The sequence below is a fragment of the Vicia villosa genome, linkage group LG1 (assembly GCF_029867415.1).
Source record: "Vicia villosa cultivar HV-30 ecotype Madison, WI linkage group LG1, Vvil1.0, whole genome shotgun sequence".
NCBI lineage: Eukaryota > Viridiplantae > Streptophyta > Magnoliopsida > Fabales > Fabaceae > Vicia > Vicia villosa.
This window is the reverse complement of record NC_081180.1, coordinates 70,842,355-70,858,732: the sequence shown is the minus strand read 5'-3', so window position 1 is coordinate 70,858,732 and position 16,378 is coordinate 70,842,355. Positions and strand designations below refer to the sequence as shown.

The 16,378-nt window shown below is 30.2% G+C and overlaps 2 protein-coding genes across 2 annotated transcripts; both read right to left on the bottom strand.

Moving 5' to 3' along the window:
- Positions 1 to 5,065: 5,065 nt before the first annotated feature.
- Positions 5,066 to 9,113, bottom strand: LOC131609088 (MLO-like protein 10). The gene is made up of 15 exons (XM_058880735.1): positions 8,743 to 9,113; positions 8,501 to 8,558; positions 8,132 to 8,352; positions 7,914 to 8,030; positions 7,542 to 7,602; positions 7,339 to 7,427; positions 7,150 to 7,224; positions 6,986 to 7,074; positions 6,828 to 6,877; positions 6,692 to 6,732; positions 6,414 to 6,587; positions 6,289 to 6,324; positions 6,130 to 6,197; positions 5,971 to 6,031; positions 5,066 to 5,842 (listed from the first exon to the last, which is right to left on the bottom strand). The coding sequence occupies exons 1-15, from the start codon at positions 8,959 to 8,961 to the stop codon at positions 5,408 to 5,410; spliced, it is 1,794 nt and encodes a 597-aa protein (XP_058736718.1). The 5' UTR covers positions 8,962 to 9,113; the 3' UTR covers positions 5,066 to 5,407.
- A 4,881-nt stretch (positions 9,114 to 13,994) lies between these two features.
- LOC131609097 (cysteine proteinase mucunain-like) lies at positions 13,995 to 15,347 on the bottom strand. The gene is made up of 4 exons (XM_058880747.1): positions 14,966 to 15,347; positions 14,554 to 14,783; positions 14,328 to 14,460; positions 13,995 to 14,245 (listed from the first exon to the last, which is right to left on the bottom strand). The coding sequence occupies exons 1-4, from the start codon at positions 15,315 to 15,317 to the stop codon at positions 13,995 to 13,997; spliced, it is 966 nt and encodes a 321-aa protein (XP_058736730.1). The 5' UTR covers positions 15,318 to 15,347.
- Positions 15,348 to 16,378: the final 1,031 nt, after the last annotated feature.

Below are 16,378 nucleotides of genomic sequence, written 5' to 3'. Positions count from 1 at the left end.
AATAATTTTTTAAAGATGATACATTTTATTTAATAATTAACCTTTATATTAACTATTTAATTTTTAAAATAATTAAAGTTAAATATTCTCATTGTTTTTAAAATTAAATAGTTTATATAATTAAATATCAACGTTAATGATTTATATATAATTATATTAATTGTTTTTTATATAAAAACTAAATATAATATTTTAATTATCATATCATTATATTAGTAATTTTTAGATAAAAATCATAATTTTTTTTAAGAAATTAAAAACGTAATTGTTGATTTCTCATTCTAATCTTTTATATTTGTAATTTATATAACTTTTTTATAATTTAAGATATGTTATATTTTAAGAAATGAAATATTTGAATTGTTGTATTTTTAAAATAATGATATCCGATTGAAAATATTTAGTATTTCTATAAAAAAACAATTCATATAAATATACTAAGGATTATAATAAATATATAACAATATTATTAATTTGCAAATTAATATATAAAAATATTTTTATTTTTATTCATTCATAATTATATTAATTGTTATTTTTAAAATATAAATAAATTATATATTTATAATTATATCAGCAATAAATACTTTGTTGGATGAATATATTATTATTATTTTTAAATTTGTGATAGTATGATAATATTTATTCAAAGGTTAATTATTAAATAAAATACATCATCTTTAAAAAATTATTTTCTATCAATTTTCATTATTTCTAAAAAGCAATAAATTAAATATTTTGTTTCTTAAAATATAAATGTGAAATAATTTTCTTGAAGATTATATACATTACTAATAAAAAGGATTATGGAAAGAGAAATCAATCTTGTTCATTAATTTCAATAAATCGAAATTTAATGGTTAAGATTAATTGTTCTCATTTCTCACATTAACCAAGTGAGTCGTCCCCTATATATATATCGAAATTTAATGGTTAAGACACATTGTTCTCATTTCTAGCATGTCATATGAAAATGTGAGAATGAATCTGAACCATTAAATTTAAAAATAAATAGTGGAGACTATGTGTGAATCTTTTTTTCTCTCTCCTACATCATTTATTTTAATAATGGAGGCCGATATATATATATATATATATATATATATATATATATATATATATATATATATATATATATATATATATATATAGGCCGATCTATAAGGCTTCATAGTCATTTTTAATAGCCTAAGTCTGGCTTATTTAATTAAATAGACTTTTAAAAAAAGCTTAAGCCTGGATTTATTATTAGATAGGTCTGGTTTGCCCCGACCTTAAATAGGCTAGGTTATAGGCCATGTAGGTCAGTCTGGCTTATTCCCATTTTTATTTGTGACTATTCAAATCATCATTTCTATATAAGTTCTTATATAAGTGTGATTTTGCATCACCTCAAAGTACGACTCATTCATACATTTATATACTTCACACTTCTTATTCAATGACTTGTAAATTAAAGTGTAAACCTTGAAAAAAAAATCCTTTTTTCGATCACTACAGACACGTGTCATTATGTCGGAATCATTTCTCCAATGGTCATCATCTCATTACTATTCCTTTTGGTTCCACAACAAAATACATATATTATAAGATCTTTGGTTTTCTCATTTTTTCAATATTTATCAATATTAAAAAGGTATCTTGTACTATATGAAATAGGGCATTGCATCATAGATGTGTTTGTATGAAACTGATGTATATCATCATGTATGTGCATGAGTACCATTGGTGAGCTAGCATGCATGGAACTCTATAATTACAAGAGTCATGGCATTGTAACAATTAAATTATCATAAACGCAATAATGCAAAGAAGTTCAAAATTTCAATTATATCTTGGTATCATTTATCTAGTTGATCCCTTCCGCTCTATAACTACCCTAACTAACTTTCAGTTGCAATCTCATAAATCCCAATGTACGTAACTACTTCTTTTTCCTCGAGTATCTATAGTTGAAGCTTCGCAAGTTGTTCATGTTGCACCACTTGAGAGCTTGACCTAGAATTCACAGAGTTTTGCAATAAATGCGTTTGAGTTATCATATTCACATCAATTTGGACCGAAACTACCGATCAAGTTATAGGATAATAACTATCTATTATGGAATCAACAGCTGGAGGGAGTCATTTTCGCTCAAAGAGTGCACAAGGTAGTAGTGAACCTTCTCATTCCGCAGAAGTTCAAAACTGCACAAGATCAGGCTGAAGACAAAGTTTCAAACGACTATGAAGCATGTATAATGCAAGATTAGGCTATCTTCATATGGTTTCTCTCCATTATCTCAGAGTCTGTGTTACCTCGTTTACTATCTTGCAAACATTCGTTTCAAGTTTAGAACAAGATCCACAAGTATTTCAATGCTCACATGAAAGGAGTAAAGCAATTTTATATTGAACTAGTGTCCATCAAAAAAGGTAACAACTCTATCAGTGAACATGTTCTAAGTATTAAAGTTATTTATGATTTGTTGCTCACCATTAAAAATGTTGTTTCGGAGCAAGATCAAATTGATTCGATTCTTGATGGTCTATCATGGGAGTATAATCTATTTGTCATGAAAGTGTATCGCAAATCTCATCCTCAATCACTCTATGATGTGGAAGATCTTCTCTATGTTCAGGAGGCTCAACTTGATAAGTTTCAGTAGGAATTGGATGTATCGTTTATATATAAACAAACATAGTGCATGCAAATCATCAAACATGTGGTGTGCATGATAATGTTCCAAGAAATTGAGGTCGAGGACGCATACCACTCAGTAGAATTTATGGTAGAGGGTGTTCCTTATTTGAAACCAGACCTACATTTTAATTGTATGGGAAATATGTTCATGTTGTAGTTGATTGTTGGTATAGGTTTGATGAGAACTTTACATATGCACCAGCTCAGTCGAAATCACCAGAATTTTCAAATGCTTCAGCTGATAAACTTGAAGCCTCAACATATGATTCTCAAGCACTAGCTATGACGACAATTACACACGAGTATTCTCTACCTATGGATCTTGATAACCAAGCTTAATTTGCTCACGTGGGTGCTTCTCATCATCTCACACCTAACTCTACTTTCATACATATCAATAAATCCTATAAATGTCAAAGTCGAGTTTTCATAGCTAATGGTTAGTCTCTAACCATTAATTGTGTAGATTTTCTTCACTTTATCAAATTTCGTAATTCTATACTTACTTTACTTGAAGGCTTTCTTCACTCAAGTAGATTGTACTGCTTTCCAGAGATGGGTATAGAGCCTTCAAGGACTTCTTCTCTGCATCACCAAATCTCATTTCTTCTTCGTACAAATGTTAATTCCATTTCTTATTCAGTTGTTTATTATATAAATAAGCCTATCACTAGCCTCTTATGGAACTACATGTTAGGTCATGCATATTTTCCAGCCATTAAGTTGGTTCTAAAACATTGTAATATTCCAATATCCAATAAAGCAAATACTTTGTTGTGCAAATCATGTTGTCTAAGAAAATCTCATAGGATATGTTCTCCTTTTGCATAAAATGTTTATATAGCTCTTTCTTATGTTGTGCATACGGATCTTTGGGGGCATGTACCTTATCCTTTTAGTTCTAGCTTTCTTCGTTACATTGCCTTTATTGATGCATACATCAGGTACACTTGCATTTGTTTCTTTAAGCACAAGTGAGAAGTACTTTATGGTTTCAAACTATTCTTGAAATTTGTCTAAACTCGATTTCATACTAAGATTAAAGTCTTACAATCAGATTATAAGGGAGAATTTAGGCCTTTCACCAAGTATCTAGCTGAGTTAGGTATTTCACATCGACCTACTTTTCCACATACTTCTCATCAAAATTGTTAATTCTCGGCACCAGAATTTCAAAAATGGAATTGTGGATATAAAACATGGGTGCATAAGAGAAATATTCTCTGACATTGTTATCTCATGCTTCCATTCATCTAAAATTTTGGGATCATAGCATCGCTTCATTTATTCATTTATCAATAGATTACCATCTACTGACCTTCCAAAGTTCCAGTCTCCTTATCATGCGTTATACCACTAGCTACCTATCATTGACATTCTCAACCTTCTAATCTATTTGGTAATCTATGATTATGAACTCCACATTTTACATCAACCTTCCATCCAGATCCATCTTTTGCCGAAGTCGACCTGATTTTGAATGGACATCCACGTCTCTTAGTCGCACTTTGCGTATCACGTTTGTCCTAGTATTTCCCCCTTTATCGCAACCAAATATCACTTTGTTGCTTCTTCCTCTCTTGTCTGTTTCGGTGTTCGAACGAGTGATAATAACTGTAAATTTATTGTTGATTCCAGTTTTTTAACCCATCGGATAACCTCTTCTCGTGTATCGAATCTTTGAATAGTTGTGAATGCACCACTGGTATCTACAGTTGTCTCTTCTTTTTTTTTTTTTGACAAATTTGGAGCGGAATTTCCATACTAGAAAAAAATAAGGAAAAAATCAAAAAAAATTAAAAACCATTCCGGAAGAGTTAAACAAAGACTTCCGATTTACATCAAAAGAGTTTCGAAAGATTTTAACGAAGTGTTCTGATTTGGTTTGAATCATTCTGGAACACTTTGTTAAGTCTTCCATGACGCTTTTGATGTAAACCCAGAAAGTGTCCGGAAAGCGTGCGTAGGGGTGTAATTTTCTGATTTTTTTATTGAATAGTAAAAAATAAAATGGTAAAATGGCTAAAAGCATTGAAGGATAAATTTGTCATTTTTTAAAAATTAGAAGGGTACAAAGGCAAATGTAAGGGTGAAAAGTAAAATTTTCCTTCCATTTCACCCAAACCACTACTGAACACACCCATAACTTCCATAGACATTATCGATTATCGATAGTGTAGGTGTGATAGAGGAGATTCCATTAAATGAGTCTCTCTTCTTTATTTTTGTAATTTCTGAGTTAATAATTCACATCCTGATTTATGAAAGAAATTTGCACTAAAAACACCTAGGTTCTACCAAGGTTCTTGGAGTCACTACAATCTCTAACACAATGAAGTAATGATTCATATTCCAAACCAAAACGGATACACAAAGCTGATATGTTCATATTGTTGTGATGCAACATGGAATGACCTCTTTGATGTAATTAGATTGTGGATATGCACATAAGGGACAATGGCGGCAAGGGGATCAAGAGAGGTCCAATAGATGAATCAACTGGAATTACGTTTGATCATTTCAAGGCTTTAAGCCTTTAACTATAACCATGATTTATAGCAAAGGGTAAAGTTTACGTAGCATACAAGTCTTCTTCTATAAGAAAAAGAATTTACAAAACTTACTAAATCTAATTTAAGTATTTACCAATATCTAGAAATATCTAAAGATGTTATATGAACAGGCTTAAAAAAAATTGTTCAATCAAGTAACTAGTGATTCCTATTCAATTCGCGCTTCTTTTCGGATGATCTGACCTGACAAATGAGAAGCTACTACTACCTCTTGTCGTTGGTTGTTGTTCAATGATTTCTACCGCAGTTTGGTGTTCATTTTCTTTTGCGTCTTGGTCAACACTATCTACTCGTACTGCAAATAAGTTTGAAGTTGATGACGTCGGAGACAATTCAATATCAGATGGGTAAAGATCTTGGTCATCATCATAGGCTGAAACGGAGCGAGTTGATTGATCCGTGGTATTGTAACGATGTAGTGTTGGGCTAGTAGTAGTAGAGTGAATTGTCGAAGTGCTTCCGTCCATGGTTCGCACACCCGACTTTCCTAGTTTCAATCCGTGCTTCTTTTTCACAGCATTGTGCCATTTTTTTAAGGCTCTTGATGTTTGTTCATCAAATATTGATTTTTTCATTCTTGATCCCATCTGCAAATGTTTCAACAGCCTTAAAATCTTGTATCTTGCAAGTGTAACATATGCATATGAAAATCAACAGAAAAGAATGACTCTAATCATCAAGTAATAGAATCGCGGGAAAATAAAACGCGTAGTACCTGAGTAACAAGAGCATATAGTGGAAGGGTCATGTAGCTGCAAAGGCATAGCACCCCAACCCTTCAAAACCAACATGAGAGTTCATCAGATTAGATTATGGTAAAGCTTCAATCATACTAAAACTATGTTAACTAAAGAGAATTTTCGATCAAACTTACCCTAATGCTAATTTGACTATTGCAATACTTTTATCAGCATGGAAACAATTTACTCGCCCAAAAGAATACTGCAAATTAAAAAATCATAGTAATTATTAGTCATTTATCATGATCGAGTACAAAAAAGACGATATTGAGGGTGAAACGATGGTTTTGTACCCAAATCCACAAGATATATGTTATTTGAAAGGCATTCTGCAAGAGAAAAGTATAAGTTAATTACAAATATTAACGACTCAAAAATTGAAAACACCTCAAAAGTACTTCTCTTATTGATTGAATACCTGGAATAGGGCGAAATGGATAAGATGAAGAACTAATTGAGGCCGACCGAACCAAAAATATTTGTCTGAGCCTTGAACAAGAGGAATCCCTTGGATAACTGCATGTTTTTCGGTGATTTCAATGGCCATCTCTGACAAAGTGGCTTGAAGTTTTGTTCCAACAATCAAAATCATCTGCAGCCGATTAAATAATTTAAATCGTACTTATCTGAATGTTTCGTAATGTAACCGTGATTGTAATCAATGTGCAAATTTAAAAGAGAGAATAGAATACTTACAACAACAGGAATCAAGGATGCCCAAACTATAGCATGCCATCCTGCAAAATAAATTGAATTAACCAATTGAATATTCAAATGTAGAAAAGTAAAATCGATAGGAACCGATCGAGGAAAAAGTTAGCATGTTGCTTACCATTAACATTTAGGAGCAAATAAAAAACAAATGATGCCCAAAGGACCGGACTGTCGATAACAGCAAAAAACACTTGGTACGGTAAGTGTGTATTTCAAATTAGTTATCGCCGGAAAGATAAATAACAATGTTTCGAATGCATAGTATAAAGATGTTACCTGACTCCGACAACAACCTTGAAGTCATCCTCCAAGGATCTTTTGATATACTTTTGGAAGTTAAATTTACTTCCCGGTGACAGGTGAACCTACACGCACGATGCACTATCAAGAAATGAACGTGAATTTGAACATTAAAAAGTACATTATAGAATAGGACTCACAGCGATAAATCCATTGCGCAGAGTCAGATAGTCGGGCTTATCAACAGATCTATAAAACTGTCTAAAGAAGCAACTCTGAAATTGAGAAAATGGAAGAAATGGTTAAATGTTTCCTCGAAGGAGTGTGATAAAATGAAGCTATGAAACTTCATGCATTCCGATAATAATGATATTAAAACTTGGTCTTACTATGTAGAAGAAGATTGGATTTTTAGTCCAAAGAGTAAAATGATGTCTAACAAATGATGTTTCGTGTGTAAGCCGGAATCTTGAAGGATCTGCATGATAAATACATAACAAAGCCATGAAATTGCATGTAGCAGCATTTGAAAATATAATAGTTGTTGAAATCAAAGAAGAAAAGGACTTAAATACATCATTGGGCGACATACCGTTAGTGAACTCGTATCCAAGAGACAAAGTCTCCGCCTCCCATGCCTTCCATGCTCGTATCTGCATAACAGAAATTCTCAATCACCAAATATGTTACTGAAACTCTCGATTAAATCATCTACGCGTGCTAATAAAAAACAATTCCAGGTGTTTTCTCATAACATGTTAAATGTTTGCGATAAACGGCTCGTGACATGTTTCTTCGTCGTCAAGTTAATGTACCTTAATTAGATTTTTTCTTTCGTTATTATGATTTCATTACATACAATCTTCAACAACCTACATATACATCTCTACTCTACTCTTCATAACAACTTTTTTTCAAATTCTAATCACCACAATAACGAACCAAAAAAGAAAAACGCGAAGACCTTTAGTCTCCCGAGAAGCATTGTGACAGCACTATATAGAACATGAAGAAATGCTAAGAAGAATATGAGGATGTGTAACTGGTGCAATCCCTCTGCAGATATAAGGGGCTCTTTACCCTATAACAAACAAAACAACAATTATGTTTGCAACTATGGATTAAAGCAAAAGGAACCTTTGATATTGTGATGAAAGAAAATAGAATGGCAATGTGGTTTACCTCCTTGCATTGGAAATGGGAATCATCTTCTTCTGTTAAATATCTGTGTTCATAAAAGAGAAGTTTCCTATGATGTTCCTTTTCATCATGATTTCCATGTTGGGTACTGTTATATGGACATGGCAAAAATTTGTGTGCCACATTTTGAGGAATACATATTTTAACAATATATGTCTGCCCAAAAGTCAGAAGCAATGAAATGAAGCCTAAAATCATCAATTCTGAAAAGAAAAAGAAAAAAAATCGAATATTGATTAGAAATATGAAGGACAGACACAAACACCAGACACGACAACAGTGGCAGGTATTGGACAACATAAATTATACTATGATGAATATTAATTATTAACCTCTTTACTAAAATCTTACCTGACTTGATCTTTTCAAGAGCTTCAAGCAAAGGCTTCTTGTGCCTTTCTCGTAGCCACTAAAAAATAATACAAAAGACGCATGAATCATGAATCCACCAACATCGATTTTAAAAACTCAATAACCAAAAAAAAAGTTCACTAAATATGACACAATTTCAACAAAACGAAGCAAAAATAGAAAGAAAAACATCTACGAAACATCATAAAACAATTGAAAAAAAAATCAAATGAAAACCATACCGTTCCTATTTTGTGGAGAGATTTCTCAAGAATTATAGAAATCAAGATAAAAACTGTGCAAACAGAAGCCACAGCCCATGTTGGTGTTTGATCAAGGTCTTTAATACTGCTACTCTCACTCTCATTCTCAGAGGAAGCCATAACCAGACCTCCATTGTACATCCATAACAATGAAACTACAAAAACAGACAAACTTTGTTTGGAGTTTAACACAAACATAGTTGAGTTGAAACAAAACAAAAAAAGAACACAAGTCAAATTCACAGAATTAAATATTGAGTGTTTGAGAAACAAAAAGTTGAACTGGTTTGTTTAAAATGTGACAAAGATAAGAACTAGTAGTATATGACAAGGGAAATGGAAAATGGTTTGTTCAAAAACGTGTGTATTAATTGTTGAATTATGTATTAGGTAAAGAGAAGAAAATGTCGCTTTGGTTTCATTGGTGACAGGGTTGCATGCTATTAATGTAGTTCCAACAAGTTGAAGTGAATTAGAAGCACAATTTTTAAAATAAAAAATAAAAAATATTTTTTATAATAATTTTTTATTCCTTATCTGATTTTATGTTAATTAAAAAAATGTGAATTATGAATTAATTGAACAAAGAAGGTACCAAAAATGTACCTTAATCTTAATTAATTAAAACAAGGAATCTTACATGAACCATGTGGAGAAATCAGGCTTGCAATCTTTGGCAAAAATCAAGTAAAGAAAATCTTGCAAATGCTTTGGCAACAAATGAAAATAAGGAAATTGTGACTCTCAGTGTTACACTTATGTCAATATTAATCTTTTCTTTTTTTTGCTTGCATTGGTCCCTCTCTATTGGTACAATTTATTCTTCTTTTTTTTACCGTAATTAGCAATTTAATTAATCATGTGCACTTTTAAAAAAAAATTATCTTTGGTGCATACGGCGTCGTTTCGGTGTAGCGCCAATTTGAAATCGGAATTTTCAAAAGATTACTGTAATTTCATAATTGCTACTAGTGTCATTCCCATAGTAAAATATGAAGAAAAAAAGAGAAAAAGAAAAAGAAATTCGGTGTATGTGTCAACCAGTACTCCTTGCCTACGTGTAACATCACGCGTTTCCAAATGCGAGATCAGGGCCCTATGATCTCTTCAATAACTGTGTCAAGCGATCAGTCCCTTTCATGGCTTCCTTCTCGTGCTCCTTCCATGCGTTGTCAGCATCAGATCTACTATTCCCCACCGTTTCTAGTTGTGATCATTATATTTGTTGTTAATTAATCTTTTAAGCTTGCTTGCTACTTTTAATAAATCAAATATTTTTTTAAAGAATTGTATAAAGAATTTTTATACTAATATAGTTGTTAGATTTTTATTTAAAATTAATTTTTATTTTAATACTCTATGAAATAATATCTATTAATAGTTATAAGGCTTAAATACTATTATAAGATTATTGTGAGTTAAAAAAAATTTGTGTTTAATCCCTAAATTTTATTTTTTAGGTTCGAGTTTTATATGTTTATTTTTTGTTGGCATTACGTTAAAATTCGATTACAAAAATGTCTATGTGGCTAACGGTGTTGGCGTGGCGTCTTTTTAAAACCCATGACCTTTTCAATAATAAGCAACTCTCTATCCACTAGATCATTCATCGAATTTATAAACAATATTGCAATACAAATATAGATTACATAATTGCGTCACTAATAAACTAAATTCATCTCCATCACAATATCTATTTTCCTCACCTATAAACTCATCTTTAATCTCTATTTTATCATGCACAAGATCATTCATTTTTCTCGATCATTTCAACCATCATTCTCAATTGCATTTTTATTTTAATCTTCATATCTTCTCTTAAATACTATTGTTTTCTTTTTATTCTTATTCAATGTATAAAACCTAGTTTGAGTTGATGAAGTCAAATGATGAGATCAATAATTCTTTTCATCTATTCAATCAAAAATTATACTCAGAATAAAATAAAGTAAGAGAAACTCAGAATTAGAGACTAATGTAAAAAAAAAAAAAAACAAGAATATATACCCAGAATTAGGGACTAAAATCGTAAAGAAAAAAGAAATTTAAGGAATAAAATCAAAAACACATCAACTTACAGAGATGAAAAGACTTCATAAGACAAAAAATCTGAATGTATGAAGGTTTAGATGAAGATATGAAGACATTTATTTAGTTTTAGTTCCTAATTATAGGGATGAAGGTTGGGGGGCAAAGATATCAACTATTAATTAATGATTAAATAATTTATTTGATATAATAAATAAAATATTAAATAGTTTATTAAATATAAATAGTTTATAAAATATTTTATATTTCAAGTACTATTTTATTAAATAGTAATAAAATAGTAACATCATTAATTAATAGACTAATTATTAAATAAATTAATTAATAAATTATTTTTAATTAATAAACTATTTAATGATATTAATTAATAAATTATTTCATTAATTAATAAACTATTTAGTGGTATAAAAAATTAAACTGTTTAATAAACTATTTGGTGATATATTACTATTGTAGTTATTCAAACAAGTTGGTAAGTTGGCGTAGTTGATAAGTTTGCGTAGTGGATAGAGAATTGCTGGTTATTGTAAAGGGTATGTGTTTAACCCCTTTTAGAAACATTTTTTTACATTTTAAGATTTTAGAGACTAAATAAATTTAAAAAATTACACCCATATTATATAGAAAATAATTTCTTTTTAAAATTGTTTTTTGTATTAAATTTTTATTTTAATCTTATTTAAATATATATAAATTTATTCAATATTGTAGAAACCTAACTTTAATAAAAAATTTAGACACAAATCTAATTTTACTACTAATAATAATAATAATATAATATTCAATCACCACCATTAATAATAATAATATTATATAAATAATATATAATAATAAAATGTTTAACTAATAATAATATAATATATACCTAATAATAATAGAAAGGAAAATGCTTATTAGTAAGAAAAAGTAAAAACAAGAAAAGCAAGAATAAATCTCAATCATTCTTTATCATAACCACCCCCATGATCCCTATTAAGAAGGAAATTTAATTTATAATAAATTAAAAATTATCCACTAAATTAATGACACATGTATATTCTTATATTTCTTGTTCAAATTCCATCGTACTAAATAGAATTACTCTAACAAAAAATAATATAATATCCAATTACCATTATTATAAATAGTAATAATAATAATAATATTCAATTAACACTTTTAAAATTTTCCAAATGAAAATTCTTCAATAATAAATTTTTTTTAAATAATTTATAATAGAGAAGAAATACATTCAATTTTTATATCATTTATATAAATATTTATTTAACATCACAAATACTACATAGATCACTTAAAAAATAAAATAATATCATTTATATAAATATTTTAGATTAGATAAGAAATAAAAAATATTAATAATTTTTAATATGATTAAAAAATGACAATATTTTTTATTCTATTTGTATATAATATTTATATATAAATTGTAAAGATAATTTTTAATTTTAAAGCATTATAATTCAATAATTTAATATTTTACATTTTTTACATTAAACAAATAGAAAAGTATGCCTTAAAATTTTTAAAGTTATAAACATTATAATGTTAATAAATTTTAATTTCAAAACATTTAAAATAAAAAATATTTAAAAAATAAATGAAATTATTGTTTATTAACTTTTTTAAGTTTTCTCGTGCATGGCGTGGTCACTAGGGGTGGCAATTGGATCCATTAAGCTAAAATCCATCCAATCCATCCACCAAAAAATCCATCCAATCCATTCACCAAATAAAAAATAAGTTAATGGATGGATTAAATCCATCCAACACATTTTGATAATCCAATGAATTATTTTTATTTTATACTTTAAATGGTTTAAATCATTTTTTTAAAAATAATAAAATATGAAAATACAAAAAATCGAATCTCTTCAGAAAATTGAAAATTCGAGTTTTTTCCGAAAAAACGAAAAAAAATCGTGTTTTTACGAAAAACAAAAAAATTCAGTTTTTTCAGGAAAACAAAAAAATCGAGTTTTTTCGAATAAACAAAAAATTGTGTTTTTTCGGAAAGACGAAAAAATCGAGTTTTTTTAGAAAAACGAAAAAAATCGAGTTTTTAGAATTGTACCTAGGTTTTGCCCAAGTATTTTTAGAGATCCTAGGACATAAGGTTTAAGAAACCCTAGAGAGTGATAATCGTTCCCCCTTGACTATGGGAGACTGTTTGACCATCTATTTTTCAAGAAGTTGTGGTACGATTCAGTCTACATATCTGATGGAGGGATAATGGCATTGTGCACGTGTTTTATTATGAGGATGAACCTATACAAAAGTAACGCCAACACCAAGGCAATACCTCATAAGGCACATACCTTTGTGTCAACCTCATTTGAGACTCTCACAAATAAAACACTATATGTTCCTTCGTTCTTCACCCTTTGATCAAGAAATTTCATCATTTAATCTTTTTCATCTATTATAATATATTAATTCTAAATTACTTATCATTTTATCGACAACTTATCATCTTACATGCCACGTTAATTAAAATATTATGTGACACTCTTCAAGACATAACAATCTAAAATATATCATATTTAACTCCCCATAAAATGTAACTACTCATTCATAATGTTTTTAAAAAAACTCCTCTATTTATATATTCCACAATGATATAATATTTTACTCCACAAAATATAAATAAAATATTTTAAATAAAAAATGCATTCTTATTTATCATGTTTAAAAACCATACTACAAAAATACCTTATTACAATTATTGTTTTAATATCTTTTGCACTATATATGTTAATGGCTTTTTATGTTTGTTCTCCATGATTTAACATAAAATTAATTTTTTTGGTTTTTTAAAGTTGAGTTAGGTGAAAAATTCTAATATAGCATCTAAGTTTGTTAATTGGATAATAGGACAGTTTATATTTACACATTAAACCAATAAAATGTTGGACATGAGAAAGAGATATTTACACATTAAACCAATAAAATGTTGGACATGAGAAAGAGTTATATTTACACATTAAAACAGTGTACTATTGAATGTCCGCAAGTGTAAGTGTAGGATCTACTACATCAAAACAGTGTACTATTGAATGTCAGCAAGTAAATGTTGGATTTACTACATTAAAACTGTGTACTACTGAGTGTGTAACTGTAGGATCTACTACAGTTACTATTTAATGTCTTTTGTTCATATTTTTCTTTCAGCAAGTAGTCACAGGTTAAGGAGGAGATGGTCCAAGATTTTGGCCTCTCATTACAGGGTAGGAGGCCCTCATTGCGATTCCAAATGTTCCTAACATGCTTGTTGCTAAATTGCGCTCCAATCTTACGTACCCAGCCTCTCCCCATCCCTTGCCCCAACTATTTCTGACGATCCAGTAATCACGTCCGCCTTCTGTTCCATAGCCAACAATATTTACAGCATGGTCTAAGGATCTAACAAAGCTTCCACTCAGTATGCCATGCAAATGTTTATGCTTGTCTTGGTTAAAGTGGAACAAATCTACACTCATAAAATTGTTTGTCGTTGATAAAGAAACTTACAGATTTATATAACTGAAATTCTGTACTACATGATTCAATCGCAGCGCTTATTGGTTGATTAGAAACCGCTTCTTTTAAGGCTAATTCATTGTATTTGGGTACTTCTTCGTAATCATCTATGGTTATCACTTTCGCATTTTTCTGTACCAGAAGAGAAGAAAGAAGAGAGTAATACCAGTAATTATTTAAGTGATAGATCTATTACCATTATCATATTAGTCAAGTGTAACTTACTTTGTTTAGATCACATGCACAATCAACACCACGATAAGGATAGTCATTGTCACTGAAAATACCATTCTTAATGATGTACTCAAAGGCCAATTCCACATGGCCACCGTCGCATCCTACATTAACAGTTTGATCGCAATCAACAAGTTGTTGGGATAGGGAAACAAGCTCTCCGGTAACTATCTTGTTTATGCCTTCCACTGCAGCTACGGCTGAAAACGTCCAACAGCTAGCTTCATATAAACAAAACCAAAAAAATGATTACACAAAAACCATGCATGTTTAGTGTTTATCTTTACAACCATGTAAAAAGCACGGGATAACTTCCAAAAGAATGCACAAAATTCTTTAAAAAAAACTTATTGGAACAGAGTACATCAATACATTGGAGTAGATAGGAGTAAAAGTTACTTACAACAACGACCTTGGTCTTTGATTTCGTTCACTGCACCTTCTTTCCTCCAATCAACATATTCAGGCAAGTCGTCACCAACACTTGCAACATAATGGATGATGTTCTTTGTCGCAGCCTCGGCCAGTAGACTTGAGTCGGTCTTGAATCCAAGATACATGGGCCGGTACTCCTCGTTGCTAAGATCAGCGAACCGGTTCAAACCAACCTTATATGTCCGGTTTTCAGCATTGTGCTTGTCGATAAACTCAAGGTTATCTTTGAAAATTTCAAACCTCTTTTCCTTTTGACCCAGGTGGAGGCAGTTGTTGTTGAGCTTTCCATGCCTCATGCACCACTCCTCGTACATAGTCATAACCTCCTCTTCGGTTCTCCGGGAAGATTTGTAGGAAATGGACAGTGGAATCTTCACCATTATCTAGCAAGATTTGTAAGAAATTTGAGAGACAAAAATAATAACAATAATAATTAAACAAGATGAGCATAGCAACTCTATCTTCAAAACTCAATATAATCAATCTGTTCAAGAACAAGTTACATTCATATCGGTTAAACAATAACAGAAGGAACACACAAAGGTTGAAAAAAGGCTAATCATTCTCAAATGATTAGTGGTTGATAAGCCCAAATTAGACAGTGAATGATGGACCAGCATTAGGCTTATGATACTTCAAAATAACCCAACACAAACAAATTATAATTCAATAACAAACACAGTAAACCAAAAGATTCATTTTCTTGTGCAAAGCATGCAAAACTTATTTGTTTTCTCAATTACTTCAAAACTAAAAAGGTTAGCAAAATAAAGCAGTCAATTATATCAATCAAACTTTAATACTCACGGCCTCCAATAACCTAAAACCCCACACTCCCTGTTTGTTCAGATTGATCTTACTACTTGCATAAGTATCTAAGAGACTTTTGAGAGAGCTTATCGAAACAACTTATCATATGAAAACAGACCGACTTTACATTATCATATGCATAATGCTTATGTTACAGAAGTTCAACAATTAACTTGTTTATGCTAAAAGGTACCAGCAATAATAGAAGTGTTAAAAAATCCCATGAAAGATCACATATACCAACCACTATAGAAATTCAATTAAGTTGTTTATGCTAAAAAACTACCAGCTACCACTATAGAAATTCAATTAACTTGTTCTAAAAGCTACCAGCAATAATTGAAGTGTTAAGAAATCCCATGAAAGATCACATATACCAAAATATAGGTTAGAAGGTGTTTATCTAAACAATAAAAAGAAAAAAATATAAGCGCTCACCATAATCCATTCGAGAACACGTCCCATTATACACAGCAGCTTCTCTTCAACAGCTCTCTCATCATCCTTCTCATCATCCTTCACTGTTAGTGTCCCTCCATCCATATACCTAGCGCAGAAAATCGAATACATA